General features: G+C 38.8%; 1 protein-coding gene across 7 annotated transcripts in view; it reads left to right on the top strand.

Moving 5' to 3' along the window:
• Positions 1-15,571, top strand: part of gramd1bb (GRAM domain containing 1Bb) — a 169,669-nt gene that overhangs the window by 54,567 nt on the left and 99,531 nt on the right. For 6 of the 7 annotated variants that reach the window (XM_036149450.1, XM_036149451.1, XM_036149452.1 and 3 more), the window contains 2 exons: positions 4,161-4,250; positions 13,184-13,210. In XM_036149450.1, the coding sequence (XP_036005343.1) occupies positions 4,161-4,250; positions 13,184-13,210 (117 nt within the window). Of the gene's footprint in view, positions 1-4,160; positions 4,251-13,183; positions 13,211-13,570; positions 13,674-15,571 lie in introns of those variants that run through there. The other variant, XM_036149463.1, reaches the window with a different exon arrangement.

Raw genomic sequence — 15,571 nt, forward strand, 5'->3', positions numbered from 1 at the left:
ATGGAATAACCTGATCATAACCTGAGGGCAGCTGACTATCCAGGTAGTCAGCTGCCCTCATTCTTTGGGCACATAATGTTGCTGAACCTAGACCTGACCAACTGCAGCAACCTCAGATCCTAGCACTGCCCACACAGACCTGTACAGTAGGCATGAGGCACTTCTGGTCTTAACACTCCCATCCATCTGGAACAGGGTAAACCTGGATTCATCAAGCCACATGACCTTCTTCCAGTCCCCCAGAGTACAATCCTTACGCTCCCAGCAAACTGTAGCCTTTTGGTCTGTTTAGCCTCACTGATTAGTGGTTTCCTTACGGCTACACAGCTCTTCAGCTCCATTCCCTTGAGTTCCCTTCGCATTGTGCATGTGGAAATGCTCTTACTTTCACAATTAAACATACCCCTGAGTTCTGCTGTTGTTTGTCTTTGATTCAATTTGGCAATTGCAGATCACAATCATTCAGGGTTTTTTTCCTGACTTCATCTGATGGTGCCCCACCATCCTTCCAGTTTTTAATGATGCACTGGACAGTTCACAACTCAATTTTAGTTGTTTTATATATATATATATATATATATATATATATATATATATATATATATATATATATATATATATACAACACACACAGCGTTCCTTGCAGGGTGCAGATAATGTGTAACCTGCAGGTGTAAAGGATTCCATGTCTTAGTGCAGTGGAAGCCTGCAGACACAGTGGAATCTACTGTTGTACAGCCTGATAAGACCATAGCTATTTTCAGAAAGCGGTGTAGTAATTTTCACTGAGCTGCACTCCCTTCTCCCTGGAGAAGCAGTCAAATAATTGTATCCTCCTCAAAAACTCCCATAATACCCTGTTGAAAGAAAGTATTAGTTTGTAAATGTTATTGTGGTCCAGTTTTAGGGATTTTGAACAGTCTCAAAGCGGCGGGAGGATCATGGTGGCAGTTTGCTGATTTATTTCTCCCAGTAGGTATGAATAGGATGGATAAATATACAGCATAGCATTATACAGCTATTCCCCATCATAGTGTCGTGAATTATTAAAGTTAACATTAAGTTGCAAAAACAATATGTGAGGATATGTGGCTATATCTCACCTTTATTGCTCTGTTATATGCAAGCTTTGATTGTCTCTAGAAACATGTCTAAAAGTTGATGTTTAGATATGCGTCTTTGCTGTCATTTTCAAAGAGCAGTTTCCATTATGAGTAATGAATAATTCACAGGGACTGTGTTAGGTCAACCTTGTTTTCTTGTGATTTCAAATGCCAATGCTGAAAAGGACAGAGGACCAAGCATAAACATGTGTAGATCAGAACTACATGTGTGTGTGTGTGTGTGTGTGTGTGTGTGTGTGTGTGTGTGTGTGTGTGTGTGTGTGTGTGTGTGTGTGTGTGTGTGTGTGTGTGTGTGTGTGTGTGTGTGTGGTGTGTGTGTGTGTGTGTGTGTGTGTTTTATTTCATACAAATACTTGATGTAATGCATAAGCAAAGTTAGTAGGGTGCACCGCTTTTTAAAAGTTATTACATTTCTCTTAAAAACTTTACTGGTGGTAAATGACTTGTAGTTTCTGTATTTTCAAAGACAAAGTAAGTCAAATTAAAAGCAGTGCACAAACCACAGATTTGATGGATAAACTTAAATAACCTTTGTCCAAACTCGTATGCAATTTCCTCTGTGTTGCATCAAATCAATGTCCACCTCCCAAAAACGTGAGATTTATGCATTATGTTATGCCTATAGCATTGTGCAGCCTATAGCTTCTGCTTAAATTCATCTTGGCATCATGTAATATGAATGTGTGAAATAATGACGACTTCCCACAACAGAATGGCCTCATTCTTAAATGTCAAAGTTTAAGTGTGTGTCATAGGAGTAGGGCCGACCCAATCTGGGCTTGGAAGCAGTGCAAAGAAAAAAATGTGAATTTTTATGTTCCACGTAAATCAAATGTTTTTGGAGATACATTTTTTGTTTATTTATTTTTAGTGATGTTATCAAAGGTGTTGGCTGTTTGAACTTGTGATACTTTTTTGGTTGGTTTTGCTATTCTTTCTGTATGTTTTTCTGCAGGTGTAGAAGCAGACTCCTAGGATGTTATCTTGTAATCTATTTTTCCTCTGCTCTATTTTTGTCACCATTACTCCCTTTTAATGTTTGCCTCATATTTTGTTCTCTTTTACCTTTCCGTTTCTGTGTCCATCAAATTTGAAATAATCCCAAAACAATATCCAATAAAGGTTTTTGCATATATATCAAGCGGAGCACTATAGCGAAAGCAGTAATGCTCCACTTCTGAAAGTAAATCTGTTGGGCTCTCTTTGGCATTAAGAAAGCAATTCTTAGTGCTACACATTCCAGACAGGACACGAAAAAAAAGGATATAATTTAGAAGCAGGCAAGCATTCTAGGCAGTAATATAATCTAAACTGCAATTGTGTCATGTTTAGAGGCAGATATTAGTTTCTAGTTGTAAGTTTCAGCTTCAACACTTTCAAAGTGTTAGCATGAAAAAATAAAATGCGTGGTCTGAAATAAGTGGAAGCAAATAAATAAGATTTTTATATTTTCTGCTCAAAAAATAATACATTGATAAGTGTTGTTAAGGAAATGTATATATTATTTTTATATATATATTGATACCCAGACACCTATGGAGAGAGAAACATCACAGGCGTGACGTGCTGTTTAAAATGATAGCTTCAAATTATCTTGACTCTGAGTGATGTACATTGACAAATCTAGAAATAAATTCTACTTTATTTTTTTACTCTTCTATTTTTTCTACATATGCACAAAGTGGTGAAAGACTAAATAAAATAAGCAATACATACCCATTTAATTTAGTAGAAGGTTTTATTTAAATGTGCATATTGAGGAGAATATTATCACTTTTTTGTCATTCTGGTCTTTATTGAGTAACACTGGGAGTCTAACAGGCCTGAATTAGTTGTTTAATTAACCTTGGGCTGAGGCCTTGGGTAGCCATCCTGCATCTTGCTACTCTACAGGCACCCCACAATAGCCTCTGAGCATGTCCAATTTCCTTTCAAAACAGCCTTTCCTTAATTATAGTGATGGACGTTGCTCTTTTAGTTTCTACATCAGGAGTTTCCAAGCCACCAACTTTCTGTCTTGTAAACAAAAGAAATATGTAGGACACTGATAGTGTGCTGAAACTGGTAGAGGAGGGACAATACAAGAATACATGCAATGATACATACAAGAATCTCAGTTGTGTGACATAAAGAGCAGAGGAGAGTTTTAAATGATTGATCATGTAGAGGCAGAAATAACATGCCGTTGTGTGGATAAGTATATTTGGTTTGTTTAATCAAGGATAAAAAAAATTACCCTGTTTACAAGAAACGTTACCCTAAATATTTAACTACCATCAAGGGAAGGCGGCTGTGCCATTAAGGGTGTTTGGCACCAGCCCATTATGATTATAGGGTAGCCATTTTGCTGTTTAGGCTCCAAAACAGTCCCTGTCTAGATAGGCCAAGTTTAAAATAAGAAAATCCTAGTTTTTCAAAGAAGCAAGGACCAGGCGTTTACTAGAATATTCATCTTGAGAGGTCAGTGAGCCAGATTTTAAATCTAAACATGAAAATTTTCCTCACATTTATATTAAAAGCACAATCCTGGATCTCGCTTATCAGAATTTCTGGGTGCTTAATGCTCTTTTTATGTAATAATATCTCCTCATTTACTGGCATTTATTTGCATATCTGTTGTATAACCATCTTCCTGATCCACAAGAGGGTTTAACTTGTGCGTGACAGTGCCATCTAGCCCCATCTAGTGTTGTCAGTGAATATGTGCATGGCAAGGACAGGAGCAAAACCTGACTGTTGCTATAAATAGATTTTCTGCCAGGGCCTGTGTATGTTTGACAGCTAATTAGTCAGAAAAGTTGACAGATGACATGATGCTCGGCGCAGCACCAGCCGAATGACAGCAAAAGACAAAGACTGACTAAACCCAACTAAACCCAACCGAAAAGTTAAAGATTCGACTGAAATGTTTACTAAATATATTTGTTTCTCCAAACATGTTTAACATTCTCACGTAGTTTTATTTGTGTGGGAGAATATACAGAACCTACACTGTTTACATGACATGAAATCTTGTTATTTCTCTCCACCTTACAGCAGCCAGCAAAGCAGTCAGCAGAGCAGCCTGCAGAGCAGCCACGAAGATGACAGCACTCGCTTCTTGACACCACTGATCCGGGAGGAGAGGTGAGGAGTACGCGCGTGTGTGTGTGTGTGTGTGTGTGTGTGTGTGTGTGTGTGTGTGTGTGTGTGTGTGTGCGCGCGCGCGCAGGTGTGTTTGTCTCTGCAAAAACCTCGTTTTCTTAATGCTAAACATAGCTCAAACCACGCTTGTAAAAAAATCAAAGAAAATATTTGATTAAAAAAGTGGATAATTTCAAAGATTTACATTTAAACATGTCTGGAATCTATTTCTAATTGTAACACTGTTAAGATTAGAGTACAGGCACTACACCTATGGCTCTCTACAGCAGTTAATAGGATTTGTCAAAAGTAAAGAACAAACGATAAATGTAGTCCTTCATTATGTTGTTGCACCTTTGTTCTCTTAATTGTCCACTAGAGGGCGCTTTGTATTTATGCCAGGGGCCTCATCAATACACTAGGACCGTTTCCCAAACTTTATGTTCAAAGGTCCAAATCCAATTTGTAGATCAGGTTAAAGGTGGTGGAACAACTAATGATGGGTAAATCCCTCTTTTTTTACAAATTTGCTTACAATTTACAAGCTAATAAATCACGGTATGTTTGTGGCCCTAAGTCTCTAATAACAATGATAATAACATCACTCTTGCTTTATATGAAAATTTCACCTAGTTTTTACATAAGAATGATGCAAATAAATAAACTGGCAACCACACATCTGTCACAATCCTTGAATGTTTGAGTTTTAGGTTTCTTTTTGTCTCTGTTTCTTCACTGTTTTCTAGTTGCTGCTGTTTTAGTTCATGCACTTGCGGATTAGGGTCTTAATTCCTTCTTGTGTTCTACATGGGTCAGCCCATGCACCGTGTAGTACACTGCCTGCAAATAGAGCTATTTAAATTAAACAAAGTGTTCAGAAAGAAAATAGCATCTACTGAAAGCTGGTAATTATTAGAGGGAAAACGGTAACCAGCTGTACTGCTGGTTTTACAGTAAAACGGGTCTAGGATGTCAAAAAGGGTATTCCTCCTCTCATCTAGTGAGGTCTGCCTGACATTTTGGCAAATCCTTTTTGCATTCAAATATGTCTTATTGTATTTAAAATCATATTGTCTTTATCACTTTTTAAACAAATTATAATTGTAGGGTTTCCCAGCTACATGTAATTTAGCATGTTTCTGTTTTATTCTCATGTAATTGTAAGTTAGTATATTAAATCAATATAGAATATATATAACAACTTGATCATCTGGTACATTTCTAACTTTACTTTATGTTTTTAATCTGTAGAGGGCGCTTTCACTGCCTTTTACAATATGTAGCATCTTTTATTGATGCCAAGTTGCTTGAAAAGGTTCATGGCGTAAGTTTTGGGGTTAAATACAAACTTATTTTCTTTCCCATACATGCCCTACCAAATTACCCGACATTTAAATACATTTTTTTTCTATTTACCGCTGTTGCCTCTATAGGCTGGATTAGTCAATTCATAAAAGACTGATCTGGGCCGAGTCCTCTCGGCGTGTGCGTTGGTGTGACGCACTGTGCGCTCTCGTTCACTAGGCTGCTTTAAGTCTCTGCCGTAATCTATGTATTAGCAAGAGAACATAACTTCAATATTTAGAACTTTCTTACCTCAGAAGACATTTCACAGCTAAACAACACACACGTGCAGTCGCAGCGGCAGATGCTTTTTCCTCTTCTCCCATGCACGCACTCAACACTGGTGTCATTTCAAAAACTTGTGCTGTGCTCCTTCAAGGTTTTGAGGAATGCAGGTGAGGACCTGCATTCTTCAGGTATTTGGAGATTAAAATAATAATGATGACATAAAACAAATGTCTATTTGATTACTATGTATCTGTTGTGTTGGTGGGTAAACATAACACAGCTGTGCACTTGCACAAATTGCTTCCACTGCTAGACTTGAGTCTGTTTGCTCCTTCATGTATTTAGTGCAGTCTTTTTCATTAATCTACTGCATGAACAAAGCAGAAATAAAGAATTCCCCCTATGTGTTACTTTATTCTTTTTATAAGCTGAAATTTAATATTGTAAAGAAATGGACTTGGTTTCTTTCTCGCAAAACTTAAATTACCTATTTTGACTAGAAAAGTGCTCTAATGATGGATGATTTTTACTAGTGAACAGCGTGCTTCAAGTCTAACCACAGATTCTCAATTGGATTGATTTCTGGACTTTGATTAGGCCATTCCAACACATTTCGTTTTCTATAAGATGGTTGCCATGGTCCTATGGACAGATCCTCCATTCTCTGCTGTAGAGCTCTGCAGCTCCTCCAGGGTTGGCTTTGGTCCCTGTGCTGCCCCTCTAATTAATGCTCTCATTGCCCGGTCTGCGAGTTTTGGTAGGCGACCCTCTTTTGGCTGGTTTGTTGTGGTATCATGCATTTTTAATTTGAAGATGATGGATTTCATGGTTCTTTGGTGGAACATCAAAGATTATTAATTTACCCCCACTCTGACTTGTACTTCGCAGCAACTTTGTCCCTGACTTGTTTGGAGAGCTCCTTGATCTTCATGGTGTAATGCCTCTTGTTTAGTGGTGCTGCAGCCTTTCAGAAATGGTGTTTTTATAGTAGCAGATCATGTGGCTCTTTTCACAAATTGTGTGGCATTTGAAGGTAGCTGGTAGCACCAGAACTTTTTTTAAGGGATTCAGAGCAAAGTAAGTAAGTAAGTAAGGTTATTTTTATAAAGCACCTTTCACAGATGCCAATCACTGTACAAATGTCAGATATAAATAAAAATCAAGACGGTTTTTGGTTGATTTTTAGGTCTATACAGAGTCAGCAAAGCAAAATTATGATGGTAAACTGTTGCACAGTTTAGGAGCCGCGGACTGAAAGGCCCTGTTCCCCTTCGGCTTGTTAATGTTAAGCCTAGTACAAAGAACTTCTTGGAGATTTTGGGATTGGGATTGATTCTTTAGTGCTTTTGGAGGTGCTTATTTAAGTCTGTGGTGTTGAATTTACCAACCTTATCATCCCCCTCACAATTTACGCATTGCAGATGCTGCATGTTGGCGTGTCAAGTTTGAAATGTTTCCAAATAGCAGACCATGCTCGGTCCGGCACTTGCTCCATGTCGCTCTGTGTTTGCTCATTGTTTTTGCTCATTCAAACATAGAACAGAATAGACTAGATTGCTGTGACCGTATTGCTGTGTATGATATCAATAAAAAAAAAAACTGGATTGGAATGCTGAATCGCCATCAATCATCCGATATCCCATCCAGCTAATTAGACTAATTAGAGCTGATATCCGATCTGGGTTATCGGATTGGTGAATCTTTAGTAAGAACAAGAATTTTTAATCAAATTCCAAAATCCACTGAGAGCCAATGTAAGGAGTGAAGTGTGAGAATTAACTAAATTCAGTAAGACGTCTGGCTGCTGTGTTCTGGATAGCTTGGAGAAATTAAAGATCTGTCCGTGAATACTATTCTCTAGATCTGATCGAGAGACCATGGTACATATTTTAGAGATGTTTTTTCAAATGAACGTGATATGGATCGGATGCATAAGTCAAATCCTAATGAAGAGTGAAATGTAACTCCTAGAGTTTTTATTGTGGTTTTGGTTTCTGGGCAAACGACAGTTACTGTGTGATTGATTTTTGCATGCAGGTTGCTAGGAGCAATTATCAAGGTCTCAGTCTTATATATCTTTAAACCAGAAAGTTGCTGGAGGGCCATTCACATATCCGAGGATGAACAGCCTATCCAGCTGGTGAGATTTAAAAGATACATACAGTTCAATGTCATCTGCATAAATGTGATAATAAATATGAGGAAAAATCCTGAATACCAGCTAACAGAAGGATGTCAGATTAAAATAATAATGGCTCCAGAACTGATCCTTGTGGGACCCCACAGGTCAGAAGAGCAGAGTCCGAGGAGAAACTGTCTGTCCTAATGTAGAATGCCCTATTAGATAGATAGGATGAGAACCAATCCATTGCAGAGCTGAAGTGTCAGCCAGAACCTTGAGCCTATTTAACAATGTTGTGTCGTTAGTAATATGAAAACCAGCGCTGAGATCCAGCAGGTCCAACACTGAATGGTTTCCTGCATCCGAAGCTATTAAGAGATCATTATCAACTTTTACTAAAGCAGGCTTGGTGGAATGCCGATTTTAATAAGCCAGACTGAAAAGGGTCTGAAATCTGTAACCTACAAAACCAGGATCTAAGCTGGGTTTCAACAACTTTTTTCTAATAATTTACTGACAGAAGGCAGCTTAGATAGAGAGCAAAAGTTACAAATTGAACAAGTGTCAATATTAGGTTTCTTCAAGACAGGAAGGTGGATATGTTCGTGCATTTTCTTTTTTTTTTTTCTTCTTTTTTTTTTACATATAGTTTTAATTTCAGTTCACCAACTTAGACTATTCAGAGCAGATCCATCACAACAAATAAAATTTGAAAGACATTTAAATTATAGGTTGGAATGTAACAAAAGGGGTAAAAAGCTATGGGGTTGAATACTTTTGCAAGGCACCGTACCTGTTCCTAAAATTGTTTATGTTTTATCAAGACAAAGGACAAAAGTTGTTTATACAACTTTGTAATATTGACATATTAAGGAGGACAGATTTTTTAAATTTGTGCATGAACCCAGCAAAGTATCTATTACAATCAGCCGAGCTTCTTAAATATAATAGAAGTCCAGTGGATGCTCACCACAAAGTTGAATTTGAGCTACCTAAAAATGAGTTCTCTAAATCAAAAAGGATTTTATATACAGGAGCTGTCGTTTTCCTAAAATGCGATGTTGAGATGTCGTAATAAAAGTAAAGAATCTGTAGGGACATCTTTGTCTGTGAGCTTCTCATAATCGTCGACTTCACCATCTTCGTCTGCATGAGCTGTGCTCTACATCTCCACTCTGTCTCTCTTTCCGATCATCGGCTCTCCCTGTCGCGCAGTTTCTGGCTGAGTGTTTCCACTTGCTTGAATTAGGGACACTACCTATCAAACCTATGGGATTTTCTGCCTCTTTTCTCTTTGGTGTGCTGGTGTTAGCTTGCGAGGGACATCTGCAGCAGCTGCAAGGGGAGCAGCGTTCTGTAGCCAGCTTTAGAGGGCACGGAATGTCATGTCTCCTCTGCAGGTAAAGCCAGCTGCATTTCTGCATGGATGCTGCACCGCTGCCCGTCCCATACCGCACCTGTGCCACCGTCGTTATCCGCGTCATTCCTGCTTGTTTAATTCTTTCACTGCTTCTGCCTATGCGTAGATCATGCTGCAGTTTACTCTGAGTGCCTTTTTGCTGAGCCGACAGCAGACTCTCAGCTAATATGTGTCTCTCGCTGTAATATTTAGCTTCCAGTGCCAGACATTATTTGTATCTGTGGGAGCCTTGGTTAAAAAAAGTGATGAGTCGATGATGTGGAGAAAAAAATAGTTTGTTTCCTGCCCTACTTTTGCCTCAGACGTTCCTAATAAGTGCAACTCCTCCGTGATAGCTGCAGAAGGGTTATATAATTTTGCAATGTGACTTCGCTAAATGAGTGTAATGTGAGTCATCGTTGAGGATGATGCAACATAAAACTGGGAGACACGGACTGTAACACCTGTCATCACTTTGTCAGTTTATAACATGAAGATAGATATGTAATGGCTCAAACTACGTTGTGTTATAGGGGGCGTGGGGTAGTCTAGCTGGTAATAATTTACCGCACAATAACTACTAGTAGTAGGATTTCTGATGAATATAATTTTTTGAATTCTATTGAATACTGTTGAAAAGTAAATATATCACATTTTGCCATTATGCAACCATAAATGGCAATGTGTTTTATTGGGATTGCATGTGATTGACCAAAACCAAATGGTGTAAAAAATGGGACACTGTTTACAAATTTTCCTCCCAAATACAACGTATTTGTATTTAGTCTATTAGAAGCAATACTTTGGAGAACCTCCTTTCACTGTAATTGGAGTTGGACATTTTGAAGGTATGTCTCCACAAACGTTTTACATTTAGGAAATGAAATGAAATTATTGCCCTTACGATCACATTTACAAATAGCAAATGTGTATTCTTATTAAAAGAAGAGCATGGGCTAACACATGGTAAATGGACTGAAATTCAATGTATCCGTCTTCTTCCGCATATCCGGGATTCGGTCACGGGAGTTGCAGCCTTTGTAGGGAGGTCCAGACTTCCCTCTCCCCAGGCACTTGGGCCAGCTCCTCCGGGGGAATCCCAAGGCATTCCCAGGCCAGCCAATAAACCCAGGGTCTTCCCCAGGGTCTCCTCCCGGTGGGACGTGCCCGGAACACCTCACCAGGAAGCCGTCCAGGAAGCATCCTAACCAGATGCCCGAGCCAATTCAACTGGCTCCTCTCGACATGGAGAAGCAGCGGCTCTACTCTCTCCACAGTCCTCTCCAGATGACCGAGCTTCTCACTCTATCTCTAAGGGAGAGACCAGATGCCCTACGGAGAAAACTAATTTCAGCTGCTTAAAAATGCTTAATACTATAGCCACATTGACCCAGTGGCACTCCCCAATGCGCACACATTAAATCACTGATACACAGATCGGTAGGAAACTCAGGATGATGTAATGGTGGAAGCTGCAGTCGAATGCCTTCTGATTGCAAGAAGACTACTCTACCCACTGAGCCAGTCGCCACATAAAAATGCTTTTATCATTGCAGCTCTGGTTGGGTGTTAAAGGTCACTGCCCTGCCGGAAAGTGAACCTGTGACCCAGGGGCATGCCTTTATACAACGCTGTCCTGTCTTAGCTCCCTTTTCTCTGCTGAGGAAAAGCATTCCCACAGCAGAACACTGCCACCACCATGGTGGGAATGGTGTGTTTGGCATGAAGTGCTGGAAGATATTTTAAGGCTTGTGGGAGTTGTGGTACAAATGTAGAAAAGGTAATAGGCTGCGAATACCTTTGGAAGACACTATATGTATATCTTAAAAGTGGAGGAACCATTTTTAGTGTTCTGGTCCCAGATTCCATTTACTTAGTCTTTATTCTTTGAATTCAATGTTCTAAAATAAACGAACGGATTTGGTTAATAAAGAAGTTAAAACAACAAAATATGAAAAATATTACATAATAAATCAATATAGATCAATTTCAGTAACTGCAAAATGGGTTTTAGTTCAGTAGGACAATCATTTATTCATTAAAGGCACTGAATTCATGTGTCTGTCTCTACTAATACATTTTTACTACATGGTCTATATTATTGTTGTGATTGTGACTGACTCGTTGATGATCTTTCAGGAACTGGAGTTTGTTACATCTCTTGCTAAATTAAAAGGAACTAAGGCTGAACTTCCAAGAGGGTTTTCAAAATCCTGCTGTCTCAGTCTGACAAGGATTCCATTAAAAATTTAGGTTTATTATAACTTTTGATGAGGAGTATGTGGTTCTGATGTCTTTGATTAAACTCCTGTCTTGCTCTTGTGGATGATGTGTTCATGGGGAAGATTTGCTAAATCTGCGGTCTCAGGCCAGATATCTTCTCAGTGTTTGAAAAAGACTCTTTGATAGCAAATATTTTAAACTTTTTGATACAGTTGATGGAGGGGGGGGGATTCTGATAAAGAGAGTCGCTGTTTACATCTGTCGTTCACTGTGATGTATAAAAACAAATACTTTGTTTTTGGTTGGCTCAAACACTAGCACATAATTTATGCAATATTTTCAACTGCTATGTGCCTCAGTAATTCTATCAATCTATCTATCTATCTAATTATTATTATTATTAAGATTTTTTATTTATTATTTCATATCTGGCTCCTCAGTAGTCCATACATCCATCTCTTTGCCACACGTCCCAACCACCATCACGTAGATGCTTCAGAAACATTAAATCAAAAGCTAATAGATTCAAAAAAGCTTCTTTCCAAAAGCTGTGAGGGCTATCACCCTCTGCTGAGAAACCTGTGGTTCGTTGCATGTTACAACACACTACTAGTAATGCAGATTATCACACTCTAATTTCTCAGGGCAGGCCTGATTGCACAGTTCTTTAAACGAAGGCTTAAAATAAAAGCACGGTATTTACTGCGGGCATAAGTGCACCACGGAGGGAGCGTTTAGGGATTAATTCCTGCAACAACACGGGACTGATATCGGTCTTTTTGTACTCGGATACAAATCCTATCATACCCTAAAGTCTATTTGCATGCCGTAAGCTTCTCAAGAAGCGTGTTGGTCAGTGCAATCAACTGATTGAATTTATTTATTTTTTAAAAGTGTGAAAATATGTCTGCATGTTGTCATTACTATTACATTAATTGCTGTGTCTGCATGTTATATATGTTATCTGTGTGCATCCTGAGGGGTGTCTGTCTAAAAAAATATTCAGTATGGTGACACATGGTGACAATAAAGAATCTTTTTTCCTGATTCTTCAGTGGCTCTTGCTGGTGCCTGTGCTGTTGCGGCTCATGATGAATCTTACAGAGCGCCCAAGCCTCTGTTTATCATCACTCAAAGTACATCCATGCTTTAGACCAGTTCTTCCTTTCAAAGCTTCAACAAACGTTTATGACCATGTAAATTATGTGGCGATCAGAAGATTTAACCACATTTATATATATATATATATATATATATATATATATAAATATTGCCAGTCAATTACTGGAGCCAATCTCGACCCTTTAAAGGGATACACGTGTACTGTGCTGCTGCAGACTGTGGGGGAGGGCATTCTTTGCACACAGCAGTTTAGAGGAAAAGCCTTTTTAAACTTTTTAAAAAATGTATGTGCTGACAAAAAATATTATTGTTGGTCGAATAGCCCAGCCAACACCAAGCTGCTTTCAGCACAAGTCTTTGACTGTATAAGAAAGTGTGTGGTTTTAATGCTAGGAATGAGTTTTGTGTGTTGTATTTTTTGTAATCAGAACTATATGTGTTTTCTTTAATCAGATGTTTAATGACTGAGAATGACTTAGGTGTGTCTCTCCTCTTTAGGTCTGACAGTGCAGCGGACAAAATCAGGTAAGCCTGCTCTTCTTCCACTCCTCTAATACCCACAGACGTGTGGAGCATGCCTCCGTGCCGCTTGTTGCATGCAGTGCAAATGGGCTCACTGTCACCCCATTTGCGCCGGCCCGCCCAGCTTGCATGTAACACAGATTTGTGGCTTTGTCCGCCAAACCAAGGTATCTGAATACGCTTTTACGCTCTGAGAAGCCAGCCGTGAATACAGTTGCAAGCCATGGAATGCTTTTGTATGCTTTTACGGGACAAACAACATCAGACACAAACACGGCTTTGTACGTGGGACGCTGCTGTGGAGCTTTTAGGCTTCCATCTGGCCAGCTGGTGGCAGATCAGTAGTCACCGTGGACCCAAACTGTGGGCAGAGACACTTCACTGCTCGGGGTGTGAAAACAGCGCTGCCTCGTGAGACTCTGTGCTTTTCCTTAAGCAAAAAGGTTGAAGGCACACATTGGAGAGGGTGAGTGTGAGAATGCGTGGCATTTTTTACGGATTTTAGGAAGCGCATGAGATATGCTGGGACAAGAAAGCGCTAGTTATTAATTAAGCTGATGGAAAAATTTGTATGCATACATTTTATTTATTTCAGATTAACTTTGCTTTTCAATATATTTCTCTGCACGTTTTTAATACTACCATGGCTAACTCGATCTACATTGAAATTAAGTCACTTTTCTTAAATGCATCAATATCTTTTTCCTTCTTACATATTTACATTTTATGTTTAGCTGTGGTCCTTAATAACTGAGGTGAATAGCTTCCTGGTTTTGAACCTGATAATTTGCTTGTGTTTTATGTTTTGCTTGTAATGTGCCTTTCTTCATGCTTATACAGAATTTGCACTCATCAGTCAAGTGAATTGGTTAGTTAAGCTGTAGTTGTGTGTGTGTAAGGGGGGGAGGAGGAGGGGGGGCGGTTCTTGTTTGTGTATGTCTGGTTGGATATGCTTTATATATTCAGTCATGCGAGCTGAGTGGCTCTCCCTCTGGTACAGGGTTAAACCACTAGGAGTCTCTGCAGTTCTCTCAGTCCAGCACAGTCTGTTTGAAGGAGGTCGCTGTTACTGTTTAGTTTACGTTGAGTCCTGGAGTGGTTTACACCCACTTTTAAAATAGATCATCTGTTCATATTATCATATAAGTAACAACAGAGGGAGTGAGTGTCAGCTGTTGATCGTCATGTTTTTGTTCCAATCTGATAATAAATGTAGGTGCTGATAAAAAGTGACACACCCTTAAGATACATGTCGGTGTTATTAATCTTCATATTAACTATGAGTACATTTTAACTGTTGGATTAGGGCTTACATTGAAATTAGCTTTTTTGCATTGTTTCTTTGAAACTACATTTTGCTGATAGGTTATAAATGACCAAAATGATTTTATTCCATAAAGATCTCAATCATGACAAGGTTGCCTTAATTGACCTAACTAGGTAGGATCAGATTGGCTTTGAATAAAAAAATTAAAAAAACTCTGGTTTATCTTGCACGTTTCCTGTAAAAGTCCAGTTACATTAAAGCAAAGGTGACATTATACGTATATCTCCAACTTGTTGCCTTATTGTCTGCCTGTAAATTTGCAAGCATTGCTGCATACCCATAGTTATGCATTGCGTGTGATCTCTGGCTGCCTGAAATCTGTCACATACAGCAGTGTGTGAATGCAGAAATATATTGTGTTCAGTAATGATAGTTATGCTCCAATCACACTATTGGTGTCTGATGTGCGTTTCCACAATGTTGGAAAATACCCAGCTATATGTAAACAATGTGGGCCCGGTACTGTTAGAGAATTTACATACGTGCTAGTTAAAGTGCCCAATAATACTACTTAATACTCTACTATACAACATAAACACTATGTTTACACTGAATGTTCACTCACTTTGAAATGCCTTGGGTGGGTCCAGATGATGGTGGTCTTAACTTCTTTCTAACACTTGGGACCACTAATGGAGCTTTGAACTTTAATCCCTAGATGGTCTGTTACGGTTTAAATATGGTGCAACAATGAAAAGACATACCCTCTTTCACGCCTTCATCACAGTACGCATAGCATACAATATTAGACGGCGAATACAACACACAAAATGTACCTAAATTTACTACATTGTTCAACATGCCAACATGAGTGACCAGATAAGACACAGAGTGACTGTGGATTTATTTACCCTTCAGGCATTTTATGTTATCCCTTCAGGGGTTTTATGAAGCTTATTACCTCAAGCAACTACAATATCTATAAAGTCGTAATTTGAATAAGAAGCTATTTCATTTAAGAGAACTTGAGGGAATGAAGTTAGAATAACATCAGTTCATCCTTTTCCCAGTATTTTAATCCAATGCAATTTGTAAAT

This window comes from Fundulus heteroclitus, chromosome 18, assembly GCF_011125445.2.
Source record: "Fundulus heteroclitus isolate FHET01 chromosome 18, MU-UCD_Fhet_4.1, whole genome shotgun sequence".
Taxonomy (NCBI): Eukaryota; Metazoa; Chordata; class Actinopteri; order Cyprinodontiformes; family Fundulidae; genus Fundulus; species Fundulus heteroclitus.